Raw genomic sequence first — 14602 nt, 5'->3', positions numbered from 1 at the left:
AAATAATTAAGCCACAAAGCACAATGCAAGTTCAATAAATAATCACTGGAAATAATATGCCTTTTAAGAGAGGCAGAATCTGGTATCTAGTATTATTCCATAAAGTATGCTATATAATAAAAGTTATCATAATTAAAATGCATAAATTCATTTCTACATTCATCTAAACAAAATGCAACATAATTAAACCCACAGTTTAGGATTTCTTGTAGAGCACAAAAAAAGTGAGTACTTGCAGGGAATAGTTTCCTGCTCATTTCTTTAAGTGTTAAAAATTTTAATATGAATAAATATCTCTTTTCATTCCAAGCTTGATGATCTAATGTGAAAATAAACTGTGACTTCCTTTTAATCGATTTTAGGTTTGTCTGGTTGTCTTTTGTTTATTGAAATTGTTACCATCTTCTCACTTATCAGTTGGCACAAATATGATTTACTCTGCAATTTGCCAGCTTCAGTCAGAAGACGCCATACTGTGTGTCTTCCTCAAACTGAGAACCTAGCTCCGTAGAAGTTAACTGACCTCATATTGTGACCCTCACACCAGAATCCATAAGTCATAACCTATGAATAAGTATCATGAAAGTAAAGGCCACACCCAGTTTCCCTTAAAGAATTGAATATATAGAGAGAGAGATCCAAGATGGCTGATGATTAGCAGCTCGGGCACGTACCTCCCAGTGAAAGCGCAAAGAACGAGAGGACGCCACACTTTCAGACGAATATTAGTTGCTCACGGACCACGAGATTCCCAGTGGAAGAGCTCCACGGGTCGCCAGGGCGACTCTTGTGGCCGGCGTGGCGGTTTTGCTGGTGCCTTAGCACGCCAGTTCTTGGTGCAGAGTCCGGAGATTCCCGGACAGAAAAGCACCATCAATCTTAACACCGCTGTTTTGGCTGGCTCAGTGGATTGCTCAGATTTCGGCGCAGGGAATCAACAAGTTGGACGTCAGAGACCCAGTTAGAAAGTCGGTAATTATAAAGACGACAGACAGACAAATATATAATGAAGGGAAGAAACCAGCGTAAAAAGGTAGAGAATACTCAAAATCAGAATGCCTCTCCCTCTACAGGGGATTGCAATTCCTCATCAGTAACGGAACAAGGCTTAATAGATTACACGTGTGTTCCAATAACAGAAGCAGGTTTCAAAACGTGGGTGATAAGAAACTTCTGTGAATTAAAAGAACTTGTTCTAACCCAATGCAAAGAAACTAAGAACCTTGAAAAAAGGTTTGATGAAATGTTAACGAGAATGGACAATTTAGAGAAGAATATAAGTGAATTGACGGAGCTGAAAAACACAACACGAGAACTTCGCGAAGCATGCACAAGTTTAAACAGTCGAATTGATCAAGCAGAAGGAAAGATATCAGAAGTCGAGGACCAGCTCAGTGAAATGAAACGAGAAGACAAGAATGCAGAAAAAAGGATGAAAAGGAATGAGCAAAGTCTCCAGGAAATATGGGACTATGTGAAAAGACCTAATTTACGTTTGATAGGTGTACCTGAATGTGATGAAGAGAATGAATCCAAGTTGGAAAATACTCTTCAGGATATCATTCAGGAAAATTTTCCCAACCTGGCAAGGCAGGGTAATATTCAACTCCAGGTAATACAGAGAACACCACAAAGATATTCTTCAAGAAGACCAACCCCAAGGCACATAATCGCCAGATTTATTAGGGTTGAAATGAAGGAGAAAATACTAAGGGCAGCCAGAGAGAAAGGTCAGGTTACCCATAAAGGGAAACCTATCAGACTTACAGCAGATCTCTCAGCAGAAACCCTACAAGCCAGAAAAGAGTGGGGACCAATATTTAACATCCTTAAAGAAAAGAACTTTCAACCCAGAATTTCCTATCCAGCCAAACTAAGCTTTATGTGCGAAGGAAAAATTAAATCTTTTGCGAACAAACAAGTACTTAGAGAGTTCACCACCACCAGGCCTGCTTTACAAGAGCTTCTGAAAGAAGCACTATACATATAAAGGAACAACCAATATCAGCCTTTCCAAAAATATATCAAAAAGCAAAGAACTTTAACACAATAAAAAATTTACATCAACTAATGGGCAAAACAGCCAGCTAGCATCAAATGCCGGTATTAAACTTATATATATTTTAATTGGATAAAAAGCCAAAACCCATCGGTATGCTGCATCCGGGCCCATCTTACATGCAACAATACACAAAGACTCAGAGAGAAGGAGGAAGATTTACCAATCAAACAGAGAGTAAAAATAAACCAATAAACAAAAAGCAGGAGATGCAATTCTCGCCTCTGATAAAGTAGACTTTAAAGCAACAAAGATCAAAAGAGGCGAGGAATGACATTACATAATGGCAAAAGGATCAATGCAACAAGAAGAGCTAACGATTCTATAGATCAACGAGATAGAAAATTAACAAGGATATTCAGAACTTGAACTCAGACCCGGAACAAGTAAACTTAATAAACATTTATAGAACTCTCCACTTCAAATACACAAAACATACATTACCACCTCACACCTATTCCAAAGGTGACTATATAATTGGAAGTAAATCACTCCTCAGTAATCGCATAGCATTTCATAGGTTTAAATTAAATATTGGTTGGCTGTTTGTTTGTTATCTTCTTCCCTTATTCCTTCCTGACTACATCATTAAGTATAATTATCAGTATAAAAGAGGTTTTCAATACCCATTACTAAATTGTATTCTAGCCTGGGCAAGAAATCAATACTTCCATTCTCTCTCCCTCTTTCTTTTCCTTCTCCCTCCTCCCCATTCTATCTCTCTTTCTCTTCCTTTTTCCTCCTTCCTATTTTCCTCTCTTTCTCAAAAAAAAAAAAAAAGAATTGAATATATAAAGTAGTAGGAACTTCCTATACCTTTCCTGATCTGGTTTTCAGTCTGCTAAGCAGCTGTCTCTCAAATCTAAAGGTAGACAATCAGGTTACCAGCATTCTCACTATTTAAAAAAAAAAAATGAAACTCATTTCCTTTCTTTAAAAACTGTCTATGGCCCCTATGCATTCATATCAAAAGAACCACAAGAAAAATAAAAACTTTTACTTGAAAAAGATTTTACTCATATTCTCAAACAAAAATGTATACTGTTTTCAAAACATCCTTCCAAAACATTACCTGTAAGCCCTCAGCCACAGGCCCTTCTCCCACCACTACTATAAAATAATCCCTGCAGTATTGAATGGCAGTAGATTAATATCTCACCTCTGCTTCACCAAGTTATTCCATGTGTAATTGCAGCATTTTGCCTTTCCTAAAAAATTTCTGCCACAACGTACTCTAAGAAACACAAAACCTAAGAATGTTAAATGCCTAAGATCTCTGCATGAGAAGACTGTGCCGCATAGATTCTGGATGTACTTTTTAATTTTCTTCTCAGCAGGGGGAGCTAGCACTCTCATCTTGAAGGTCTAAGTCTACATTATGGAAATCTAAATTTTGATTCCAACTATCAAATTTCAGTATGTGTTAGATTATCCTACTGAAAATCTCCACAGAGGAAAAAACAAATTTGCCAAACATGAAAACTTACCTTTGTCTTGAAATTCCTGAAGATAGCTGCAAAACAAAGAACATCATATTTTTTAATGAGGTTGAAAAATCAAAATAAGGTCTAATCAGTAACAATAATTAAAATCTAAAATCTATATTAAAAATATAATTTAGACATACATTTGAAAAAACTAATTCCTGTCCTGAAATGACAATTTCAAAATGCTTAAAAACTTTAAATAAAATAATTTTTAAAGATCTAAGTACAGTAGTAAAATGAGGATATATCTTTAATACCTAATACATGTAAATATATTACATTTATTCATTTAAAGTAGTAACAATTAAAAGGATTCTCTTTCTTCAGTGTCTGAGGTATACTCTGTATATTAAAATCCTCAATCTACCTTTGTCTTATCATTTAAACCAAATATACCCTCAGAAAATCAAAATAAACAGTTGAATTCTGCTAGAGTGCTCAGAAAAATACACAATCAAAGGGTATTATGATAAGCATATCTATGTTTAAAAACTATATAGTTGGAAATATTTTTTGCCCTTTAAAAATACTTAATACCAATTAAATTAGAACATGAAAAATTTAATTCCATAATAATCCATTTTTTTATTAAAATGTTAGGGTTATTAAAATTGCTTCTATGTAAGAAATCAGTAACAAAAGGTAAGTGACTTACATAGAATTAACATCTTTTATCTTCTTAATAAGGGATTCTCTCTTTTCCTTTGCTTTCTTGGATAAATTTTCTCCTTTCAGTATGTCTGCTACAAATGTTTCAACATCTAAACAGTGCAATATAAGAAACAGGATACAAATTATAAGAAATAAAGGTTTTCGTGAAGATAAATAGAACAATGATTGTTTCTACACCTAAGCGTTAATACTTATTTAATTTGTTACAGTTAATTTATCAATCTAAAGCATAACTGTTGAAGTATGTTTCAAATACTAACTTGAACAAATCTGTTCACCACTTAGCTAATAAAATTTGTATGTTCCACTTATGCTTAGCACAGCAAATACTTTTTGGATATTTGGCATCATTAAACCAGGAAGAAGCACATAAGCTTTAATAAACTATGGTGTCCCTTTTAACAAATTCTCTTAAATAAAAGCAAGCACCAAGCTTTTATGCATGTGTTACTATCGTTTTCTAGTATTTTGTAAGTTCCTGTATGAACAAGTCATTCATAATAGTATGTCAATATAAGCTAATGTCTCTGGCAAGGGTCTGTTTTCCCTAGTATAATCAATGTGCAGGTATAGCCAACGTGTAATGCTTCAAAGGCAAAAGTAAATCCACTTTTCTAGCCAAGATTCCCAAATCAAGCCCTCCTCCTTCCTACCTACCCACTCATTCTGACTACTCTCAAATAAAAAAGATAACCAGCTGTGTAGTTTTGTGAGCTCTTGTTTCTTGTCTTGGTATTACCACCTGAAATATGTCTTAAGGAAGAAGTACAAACATAAATTCTTCCACTATATAAAAATATAGTAGCCAAGAAATAAGATTTCTATGGCTTCATATAACATTCCCTCAAGCTTTTTTTTTTCTTTAATTTTAGTACAAATCTAAATTATGCTATTGTCTTGTTCTCTCTAGTGTAAAATTCAAACAAGTCTTTACAGACTTAATTTTTATAATAGTTTCATTCTTATTATTCATGAAACACTGTGCAATTTTAATTTTCTTTTCAGAATTTCACAGCTCATTCTGAAATATCTAATATGGAGGATATCATTTAAAATGTTTAAGTAGGAATGGCTATAAATCATTGATATCTCATATGGAAGGGATATATGTTTTACTTTCTTTTTCCTTAACTACTTTGTATGGCATCAAAATATAATAAGTAATTCAATGTAGTAAAATAAAGTCTCTCAACTGTACTTACAATTAACTACTTAAAACCTAGTGTATGGGATAGAATGTTTGTAATTCTTGATTACAAAAGTATCTTGATCCAATGAGGAAAGCTGATTAAACAATAAATGTGAAAGGGTAATTTTTCACTGTCAATATGACAAGTAAAATAATTAAGAATACTGTAACAATTTTAAAAAACAGCTTATGGTTTGAGTCTATTAACAACTAATGTGTTAAAATTAAGTATCAAAATGAAATGAAAGTAAATGTCACAGCTTCTCTTAAGTTATATTTTGAAGAGGGGGAGACAGAGACATAATCTAGTACCAGTGCAAATTAGACACAGACTTCTAAAGTGAGTTCAGAATAATGAAACTTATGAAGAAGCATGCTGTTCTAAACGCTTTAAATTTTGTACCCAGAAGAGCAAGCAACCTTTGAACATGTAGACATTAGCTGAAATAGAAAAGATCACTGGCTCCCCTGAGATCATTACAGTAACTTTTGCAAGAAAGTGGAATAAGGGAAGAAGCAACATCTTCTGGGGAATGACTGGGGAATAGTCTGCTTAATATTATTTTCACTCAATGTTTGCCTTCCATGAGTATTTAATTGCCTATTTTACATTTTCTCCAAGTTTAAACAAACAGAATCTATTTTCTATCTCTGGATGTAATAACGAATTGCTCAAATTTTTTTCTTTAAAAGGTCATTTCAGTTTTATAAAAACTCAGGGGAAAAAAAGGCTGCAATACTCTACATAGTGTTCTCTAACGCCCTCAAAAATGTTTTAAAAATACTGATCTATGTTACTGTTTTATAACAAAGTATTTGTTGAAAGAGTGTGGGTCTGTAGGAAGAATCAGTATTTTTCAAGGTTGGCAGAAATTCAGAGATTGGGTATGGGCAAAAGTCTATTTTTGTTTTTGAGCAGCCTTTTTTAACATACTTATTCCTAAGCTTTTCCCAGAAAAGGTTTAAGACAACTACAATTATTTAATAAACAATGACTTTTTCGTGATTATTTCTCAAAGGTGATGTGGAGAGAGTAGAAACTGCTTTGCTTAAAAAATAATAATAATAAATAAATTTTAAACTGGAAGCGGCTCCCGAAATAATTTTAGTTTGTTGATCGTCCACTGACTTGGTTAGTTTTTAAGCTTTTGAAATCTAGGTTACTTCTTAAAATTTACACTTTACCCGTTTATTTTCGAATCGAATGAAACCAGCCTCTTCCAGGCACAGGAGACTCCTGAACGTACCGGTGGCCTTCGGCCGGTGCCAGAGAAACACACCGATCCTGCTCCCGCAACGCAAAGACAGACCAAGCGACACAAAGAAGTTGTAGGGCTATGAGATGCTCCAGTTCGGCCCTCGAGTGTTAAACCCCAGGGTTCCTCTGAGGCTGAACTGTGAGCAGGGAGAGCCGGGTCTGGGGCAGCGCCCTCGCCAGACAAATGGGGCTGGATCTGTGGCTTTGTAGCTCAGAGCCCGGGTAATATTTCAAAAGCGAGCAATACGGTCTTGGGCGAATCAAGTGCTCCTCTGGCTGGTTGGAGAAGAGATTTGAAGCTTTTTATTGTGCTCTAAATAGCCCTGCAAATGGTAAACTAGCAAGCACAGTAAACTACCAAGCACGTTAGCCCTCCTCTACCTTCCTGTGGGGATCGTGTAGATATGTAGATTTTACCATTCCCTACTGTCTGTAATTCAGGGAAACGCAGTAATTTGATTACCAGAAAAGCTTGCTCAACTCTTAGCCCGGTTTTTAGAAATTCTTCCTCGGAGGGAGGGGCTCAATTCACTCTCACGCATACTGGCCACGGGAGGGAACCGTGGGAGGCCCACTCTGCACTCACGGTAAAAGGTCTAACTACCAGGTCTCACTACCCCCACTTATCCCCATCTCTGCCTCTGGGCCAGCAGCCACATAGATTGCAGGGTCTGCACTGCTTGTATTTAACCCCAGAATTGCCCCCATCTCCATCAGCCTCCACCCCTGCCCAAGTCATCAGCAGGAAAAAGTTATCCCCGTGAAAGTAAACGTGATGGGATTTTAGCTCACATTACACCTTAACACTGTCAAGGGTAAACCTTATCTCCTGGTACAGCTGTAAGTATCTGAGGGAGAAGGCCTCTGAAAAGATCAGATTTACAACTGTGCTGTCGATAAATGTTAAGATCTGAAAACAAAATTAAAAGATGACATATTCTGGCTCAGCAATCTTAAGCAGTTTAAGTTAGAAATCTCTCCATAGCCATGGAGACCTGTAAGAGGCAAACACTTACACCAAGTCACTGAATCGTACTCTTATTTTCCTTTTTTCCCCCTTTTAACATATAGACTTCCTAAAAAACAGCCACCCCACCTTTCCCTAGAGTCGAGAGTGGTTGGGACAAGTATCTAACACACACACTAACTGCTTTCTACCAACTTCTACACTATACAGATCACATAGTGAAAAGGTGGAACTACACCGGGTCAGAACAGTTTAAAATTTTTTACAAATGATAAAATAACTCTCAGCTTCTGGATGTAGTATTTAGCACCGGTTCTCACTCTTGAAAAGCAGTTTGACCACTTGTCCTCACCACCCCCCACTATCAAACAGCCTAGAATATGGCTTGCAGGCTGGAGGTTAAAAACAAGTCACAAAGGTAACACCTCCTCTTCGTGCCTAGTCCTCCAACCATCCAGTACCTCCTTGCACATGCATATACACACACTCAGCCTCTGTGATGGCCTGAATTATATGGGAGAGGGAGCAAGAATTGGACTGAATCTACCACCATATGCTCAGCCCCAATTCAATAAATGTAAAACCAATCACACAGCACCCCCAATGGCCTTACTAACTTAATTCCACAACTCTCTCAACATTTGTGAATTGGGCCAGATTTCTCTTTGCATTCATTGAGATGTGCTGCCACCAAACTTAATATGATAGGGATCCTAGCCTAGAATCTAAGATGCTGTCAGGAAAAAAAAAAAAAAAAAAGACATGCTCTTCTCTGTTAGAGCAAGGTATGGTTCTGGCCAAACAGCTACTGGTAAAAATATAAAAATCAATTAAACCGCCACATGCAAATCAATGGAGCCAAATACCCAAAGTTGGAAAATGGCTAATTGAAAAGTTATTGATTGTTCTAACTGATATCCTTTCCTGATTACCTAGCACTTTTATAGGTTACAGATGAACTGTGGATTTTTCAAACATGGAAAAGGAGACATAAACAGGCATAAGAGCTGTCATAGTACAATGGGTAAAACATACCAGAGTCTTACAATCCAATCACTGAACAAAATTTCCAAAATTGACTTTGAGAGGCTAAATGATTTATTTTTATAGAAAGCTGGGCTGTTTAAAGGTAGGGCTGAAAATCTTTCAACCTCTAAAAGATGACTCTTGATAAACAGCACCTTACAATTATCAAAATCTTTTTACCACACATTTTCAAAGAAGCCACAGTGAATAACACATTAGTCTGAAACTTACACTATATTCACTTTTAGGCAGCATCTATTGTAATGTGTTTAGAATGTGATTGAAAAAGAAATGTAAACCCAGTGGAATGAAAAAGACAGAGTTAGCTTTAATTGAAAAAGACAAACTAAGTGAATAATGAGTATATAAAGTCTAGCCTATGCCACTTTTATCACCCATATATGACACTTAATCTGAAATTTATGAGAGACAACTAAACAGTGTTTCAAATCACCAGCAGCTTTTTCTACTCTGTTGTTTCTACCTTCTTTCTAGTAATACTTTAATGCTGGTAACAGGAGCAATAAGCTCATTTGCAAATTTTTCATATAATGCTATTTTAAAAAATAAGTTTGGATTCCTCTTTTTAAAGAAAACCAGTGATAATTTGGACTGGGTAGCTGTAAAAACTGTGCATAATATCAAGAGCCTTATACAGTAATCTAGGATAAAAATACTTTCAATGGACCACCATGCCAAAAGATCTCCTTCCAAGAAAAAGTAGGACATTATATACTTAAAATAGGCAAATAGTTTTCCTAACACCACATCTTAATTCATCTATATTATTTAACCCATACAAAAAAAAACTCTATAAACCTCTAGTCCCTTACTTTACATATATTCCTATTTCCAGAAAAGAATATCTTGGAGGTACAATAGATTGCATTTTGAGATTAAATGTTCTCATATCAACTTTATGCTCTTTAGTGATTGCTGCCAAAATGGGGCAAGCTTGTTCTTGCTCTATAGGAAAATCCAGGTGCTAAAGAGGTAGGTGACTATTGGTGACTCAGTAGGTGGCACTCTTCCCTTTACATACTCAGCCAATGTCCCAGAAGGAAGTTATGGGACAGTAGATACACCATAAATAATTATCATAGGAAAAATAAAATCAAAATGTTGACCAAATTATAAATGGAACCTTGGAAAGGTGAAAATCAAACCATACTATATTCAGCATTGAAAAAATTCTGCCTCTATTTCAAATAAATTGCATTCTTTACCCAGTGCCCCTACAGGAACTCTTTAGGAGACTGATTATACACCCTAAATAATATTATGTGGAAAAAAATTCACATATTATAATCAATGTGTAAAGATAATCAATGTCCCCTAAATATATTGATTATCTTCATACATGTGTGAAAAAAAATTTTTTTAATGTCCTAAAAATTCCCAGTAAGAAAAATGTGATATTTCTAACCAAGATTGCCATGTAAACAAAATCTCAAGATATTTGCAGAAACTATATAACCACTTTATTTATTGTTTGTTTGGTTTGGTTTGATTTTTCAGAGCACTGACAATCACTATTTTCTTTTAACAATGGTTTCATTTTCTAGTTTAGTAAACAGAAAATAACAACTTCTTACAGCTTTCCTTTTAAAATTTGTTGTCCTAAAACAAATGAATGAGGATGAATGAGAATATCTGGCTGTAAGCCACTAACAAACCATTATTTAAAGGATGATTAAACAAATGAAGGAGGCTGGAGGGAAGTGGTTCTAGTTCCTCTCACTTTCTTGCCTGCCTAGAGAAAAAAAAAAAAAAACTCACATAAATCAAGATTATTCTTGCTGCTTAGTCCTAGTCAAAATATTTGGATGTGAGAGAACATTAAATGGACAAGATTTGGGATTGTCCTTTGATTTCGGTTATCCAGGCTAAACCTGTTCTTCCATTGCTATAGAAAAGAAAAAAAAAAATCAAAGGTTGCCTGTAAAGCCAATGGCAGCTCAAAATTCGCTTTTAACAACAAAATTCTGTAAGTACTTTTCTATTCATATAACCAAAAGAATAATCAACAACATTTTATAAAAAGCATAGGTCTTCAAGACTTAATATACTAACTCCACAAAAAATTTAACTAAAAATCAAACTAGATAGCCACTTTTTCAAAGGTATCACTATATGTGAGTTAAGAATAACGACCTCTTTTTTTTTTGACATTTCTATGGAATGTTTTTTATAGGGGAAAGAAGAAGGGAGAGGGAGCAAATGTTGAAAGTATAGCCTAAACTGCCATAATCAGACAGAAAAATAAAGAGAAAGAAAAATAATAAATAAGAATACACTTGAGTACTTATCCCTTTTAAGCAGGTGAAATTTCAAACAACACATATGACATATAATGATTTAGATAACAGGCACATGGAACAGAAATAGATATATCTAAGCAATTTTATTTTAACAGTCATTATCTTTGGATTTCCTATTCGTTTTTCTAAAAACAAAGGATTTAAAACTCCTGAAAAGTTTAGTTCCTTATCTTCTCTACCCTGAATTCTAGCATAGTACCATGCATTCCAAGAGCACTCAACTGTTAACTACAACCAACACTACCAATATCTCCTTAGTTTCAAAGAAATATACTAAATAAGCCAGCAGTATCTCTAATATTCAAACCAATATAAATACTTCTATAATTTTAGTTACTCTAAATCTACTCATATACTATTACCCAATACACTTGAATTATGAAAAGAATCATGCACAATGCCAACAATATTTTTAGATGCAATATGTGAAATAATTGCTGACAGCATCTATTCTTGAAGCCTTCTCTACCTCAGAAAAAGATTTTAATTAATTCAAACATAAAATGTTAACAACCTTCCAAATAAGTTTAAATACTGAAAAACATTGATTTGTTAAATTTCTTTAAATATAAATATGTCCCAACTCACTTCCATACTTCTTGAAAATATCCTCTGAATATAAAGTGTATCCAAATTTATAATTCCAAAAGTTTTAATATTTGTTTTAATATTTCATGTGTGTTTTAATGTTTCATGTGCATTTTAATGTGATTTGCTTTAATATAAAATAATGAAAATGTCAATAAAATGACTTTAAAATAATTTCAGACATTATGCTAGTATATTACCTGACTAGAGAGATGGTAGAAACATACCGGAAATTAGCATTGGCAGATAAATTAAATATGTAATTTTGAGTTTTTAGTTAAACTACACAAATAAGGGCCACATGAAACACTTGTGATCTATGGGGATCAGAGAATAAAGAGTCTCACGACCTACATACCATATTATCTATGATGGACGATTACAGATCCAAATAACAAATTGTACTATGGGAGCTGCCAAGCTTTAAAACATGCACCTAGAGGTCTATATGTTATTTCTTAAATTCAAAAATACAGACATAGAATATCCTGAAAATGGTTTCATCTATTTTTGGAATAATGATAAACACTTTTCTGAATGGGTTATTACAATAATATTCTAAACAATTCCAGCATTGTAACAACAAAAAATGATAACTGTAGCAACACAAAATCAGTAGTCATGTGATGTAATAAAGCTGACTGAAGTCAGTCTTTAGACTTCTTTATTTCCTTTAGTGGTACCCTTTAATGACAACAAGCATTTCTCAGAGTGAAAGACTATCCCACCACAAACGTACTCAATATACTGTACCATAATCATACAAACATAAGTCTACATTAATACAACTTAGTTTTATTTTCCCTGCCATATTAATGATGCCAAACATCAAAATTGTATAACAGCATATTAGGAGATTTGGACTCACGTTGCTACAGGAGTAACTTAACTATTTCAAATGTCACATATTAGATGACATTGCTTTTTAAGAGTTAGAATACGCAATCTGTAGTCTAGTTATTCATGAACAATATTGAAAGATAAATATTTGAGACAACTAAAACTAAAGTAAAAATCAACATTCAATTTCCAGAATTTTGACGTACAGTAGACAAAATAAATGATGGTTAAAATTCCAGAACATTAAGATAGGCAAGATTTGTGCTACCTCGAAAAGATATATTTTCTACCTTGTACAGAAATATCAATTTTTATTGGTTCTTAGTGAACATACACACCTCCATATCCAATACATTAATGAACTAGTAGTGGATTCATAATGCTACTGAAGAACCACGTTTTTAGCTCCTAAAATGAGTTCCTATAAATGGTAATGTAAAACTGAAAAGGGGAAGATAAGGGTGCAAAGATGAAGTACTTTCATCGTGTGACACAGGAAGTACAACTTTAACATATCCTTCCTTTTTTGCTTTAACATATTACTGAGGCTGAGGACAAGCGGCCATTTGTCCTCAAAAGTCTTAAATGTGAGTGAGCTGAATGTTTAAGAAAAATGGGAGTTTTAGAAATGACAAACTCGTTCACCGCATAACCCCTAACACCTGTGGCTCTGACATCTCTTTGCATCTCTACATCCTCTACCTCCATTGGCCAGACCACCCAAGAACTACTACTTTGACTTCTGCTCCCTTCTGCCTGCTCACACAGCATTTATTATCATGATCATTCTCTCTCCCTCTTCCACTCTTCTTCCCCCGCCTCCTCCTCTGTCTCTCTCTCTCTCTCTCTCTCTCTCTCTCTCACACACACACCGTCTTCTCAATGCACATAGAAACGTCCTGATCCCATTTGTGTAGATCAGAAAGGGCTTCGCCACCATCCCCGCACCAAATTTCAACACACACGCCCACTCTCTTTCTGAGAGGAAAAAGCCCCTCTTCTCTCCTCCATGTGCCAACCCCACTGGCCAGGAGACGTAGGGAGCGCGGGGAGGGAGCGTAAGGGCTCTGAATGCTTCTGTCCCCACCGGCTCGCCATTCCCTCGCCCCCACCCCAACAGCATTACCGCCACTTTCCCGCTCTTTACCTGCCAACAGGTTCCTAATTTCCTCAGGGAGGGGGTAAGGAGAGGAGGTGCTGCTAGGGTTGGGCATGTTAGGGAGCGCAGGGCGTGCGGGGAAAAGAACTGCGCTGAAAAGGTGACCGACAGGGTGGGGTTGCGGCTGCGACCTAGACTCAGGCTAGAGGCCCAAATAAGAACAGCGGGGCTATGAGTCGGGACACTGCCGGGCAAGGGCTCATAACAAGGAAGTCACTGAATCTCCGGCGAACAGCAGCTGGACTCTTGGCCCGGCCCAGCCCCGCCCCGCCCAGTGGTCGGGGCGGGGAGATGCTTGGGAAGGGGCACGAAAGGCCTGAGGCGTCCAACTGCGCATGTGTATCCCTCGGTTTTCCCGGCCTCAGAATAAAGAGCCTCTGGGCAAGCCACGCCCACCACGCCTCCACGCCCACACGCCCACACGCCCACACGCCCACCTCCTGCCCAAGGGAAGCAGGAGGAGGAGCTACTGGTGGGAAGAGGGCGGACTGAGGCTGCGTCACCTGATCCAGCGTCCGAAGCGCTTTACAGCCATTTTTGGTACTGGTGCCACCACGACTGCCGATCGTTTCTCCAGGATTCCAGAAAATAATGTATCCGTGATACACAGGGTATAGAAGTTTTCCGATTATGCCTTCTGTGTAACAGTCAGTCTCACCGCAGTTTAACCCACAAGGAATTTTCTGTTGTCCTAAACTATTATGGCCTTCTTTGTCCGATTGAACGGAGGTAACGAAGTCTCATCTTCCGCCAGTCCTCCCCGAGACGCCAGTCTGGAGCCGCTCTGGAGCGTGCCTTGTGATTGGCTCTTACATTACTTTTCTACCTAATTCATAATCTTAGGGTGACAGATTTCCCCCACTACAAGGAAGAATGGGAAGTTCTAAGCACTGTCCTTTGGCAGGAAAAAACAAACAAAACAAAACTGAAGGCCAAATAGACATAAGCACCAGTGTCCATCTACAAGCATCAAAAATAAAATTGCTGGTGGTGATTAGTACAATAAAATTATAAAATCTGCTCACTCCAACTTGAC

At 36.4% G+C, this 14602-nt stretch overlaps 1 protein-coding gene across 1 annotated transcript in view; it reads right to left on the bottom strand.

Moving 5' to 3' along the window:
- SKAP2 (src kinase associated phosphoprotein 2) overlaps window positions 1–13790 on the bottom strand; it is a 223877-nt gene extending 210087 nt beyond the window's left edge. Inside the window, exons 1-3 of the mRNA XM_012447798.2 lie at window positions 13555–13790; window positions 4202–4307; window positions 3547–3572 (exon numbers count right to left, since the gene is read on the bottom strand). Of these exons, the coding sequence (XP_012303221.1) occupies window positions 3547–3572; window positions 4202–4307; window positions 13555–13621 (199 nt within the window). The 5' untranslated portion in view covers window positions 13622–13790. The remainder of the gene's footprint in view (window positions 1–3546; window positions 3573–4201; window positions 4308–13554) is intronic.
- Window positions 13791–14602: the final 812 nt, after the last annotated feature.

The sequence above is a fragment of the Aotus nancymaae genome, unplaced genomic scaffold (genome assembly GCF_030222135.1).
Source record: "Aotus nancymaae isolate 86718 unplaced genomic scaffold, 86718_ANA_hifiasm-v0.15.2.pri h1tg000025l, whole genome shotgun sequence".
Taxonomy (NCBI): Eukaryota; Metazoa; Chordata; class Mammalia; order Primates; family Aotidae; genus Aotus; species Aotus nancymaae.
Note: the sequence above shows the minus strand (reverse complement) of the source record. Positions and strands in the feature narration are given on the sequence as shown.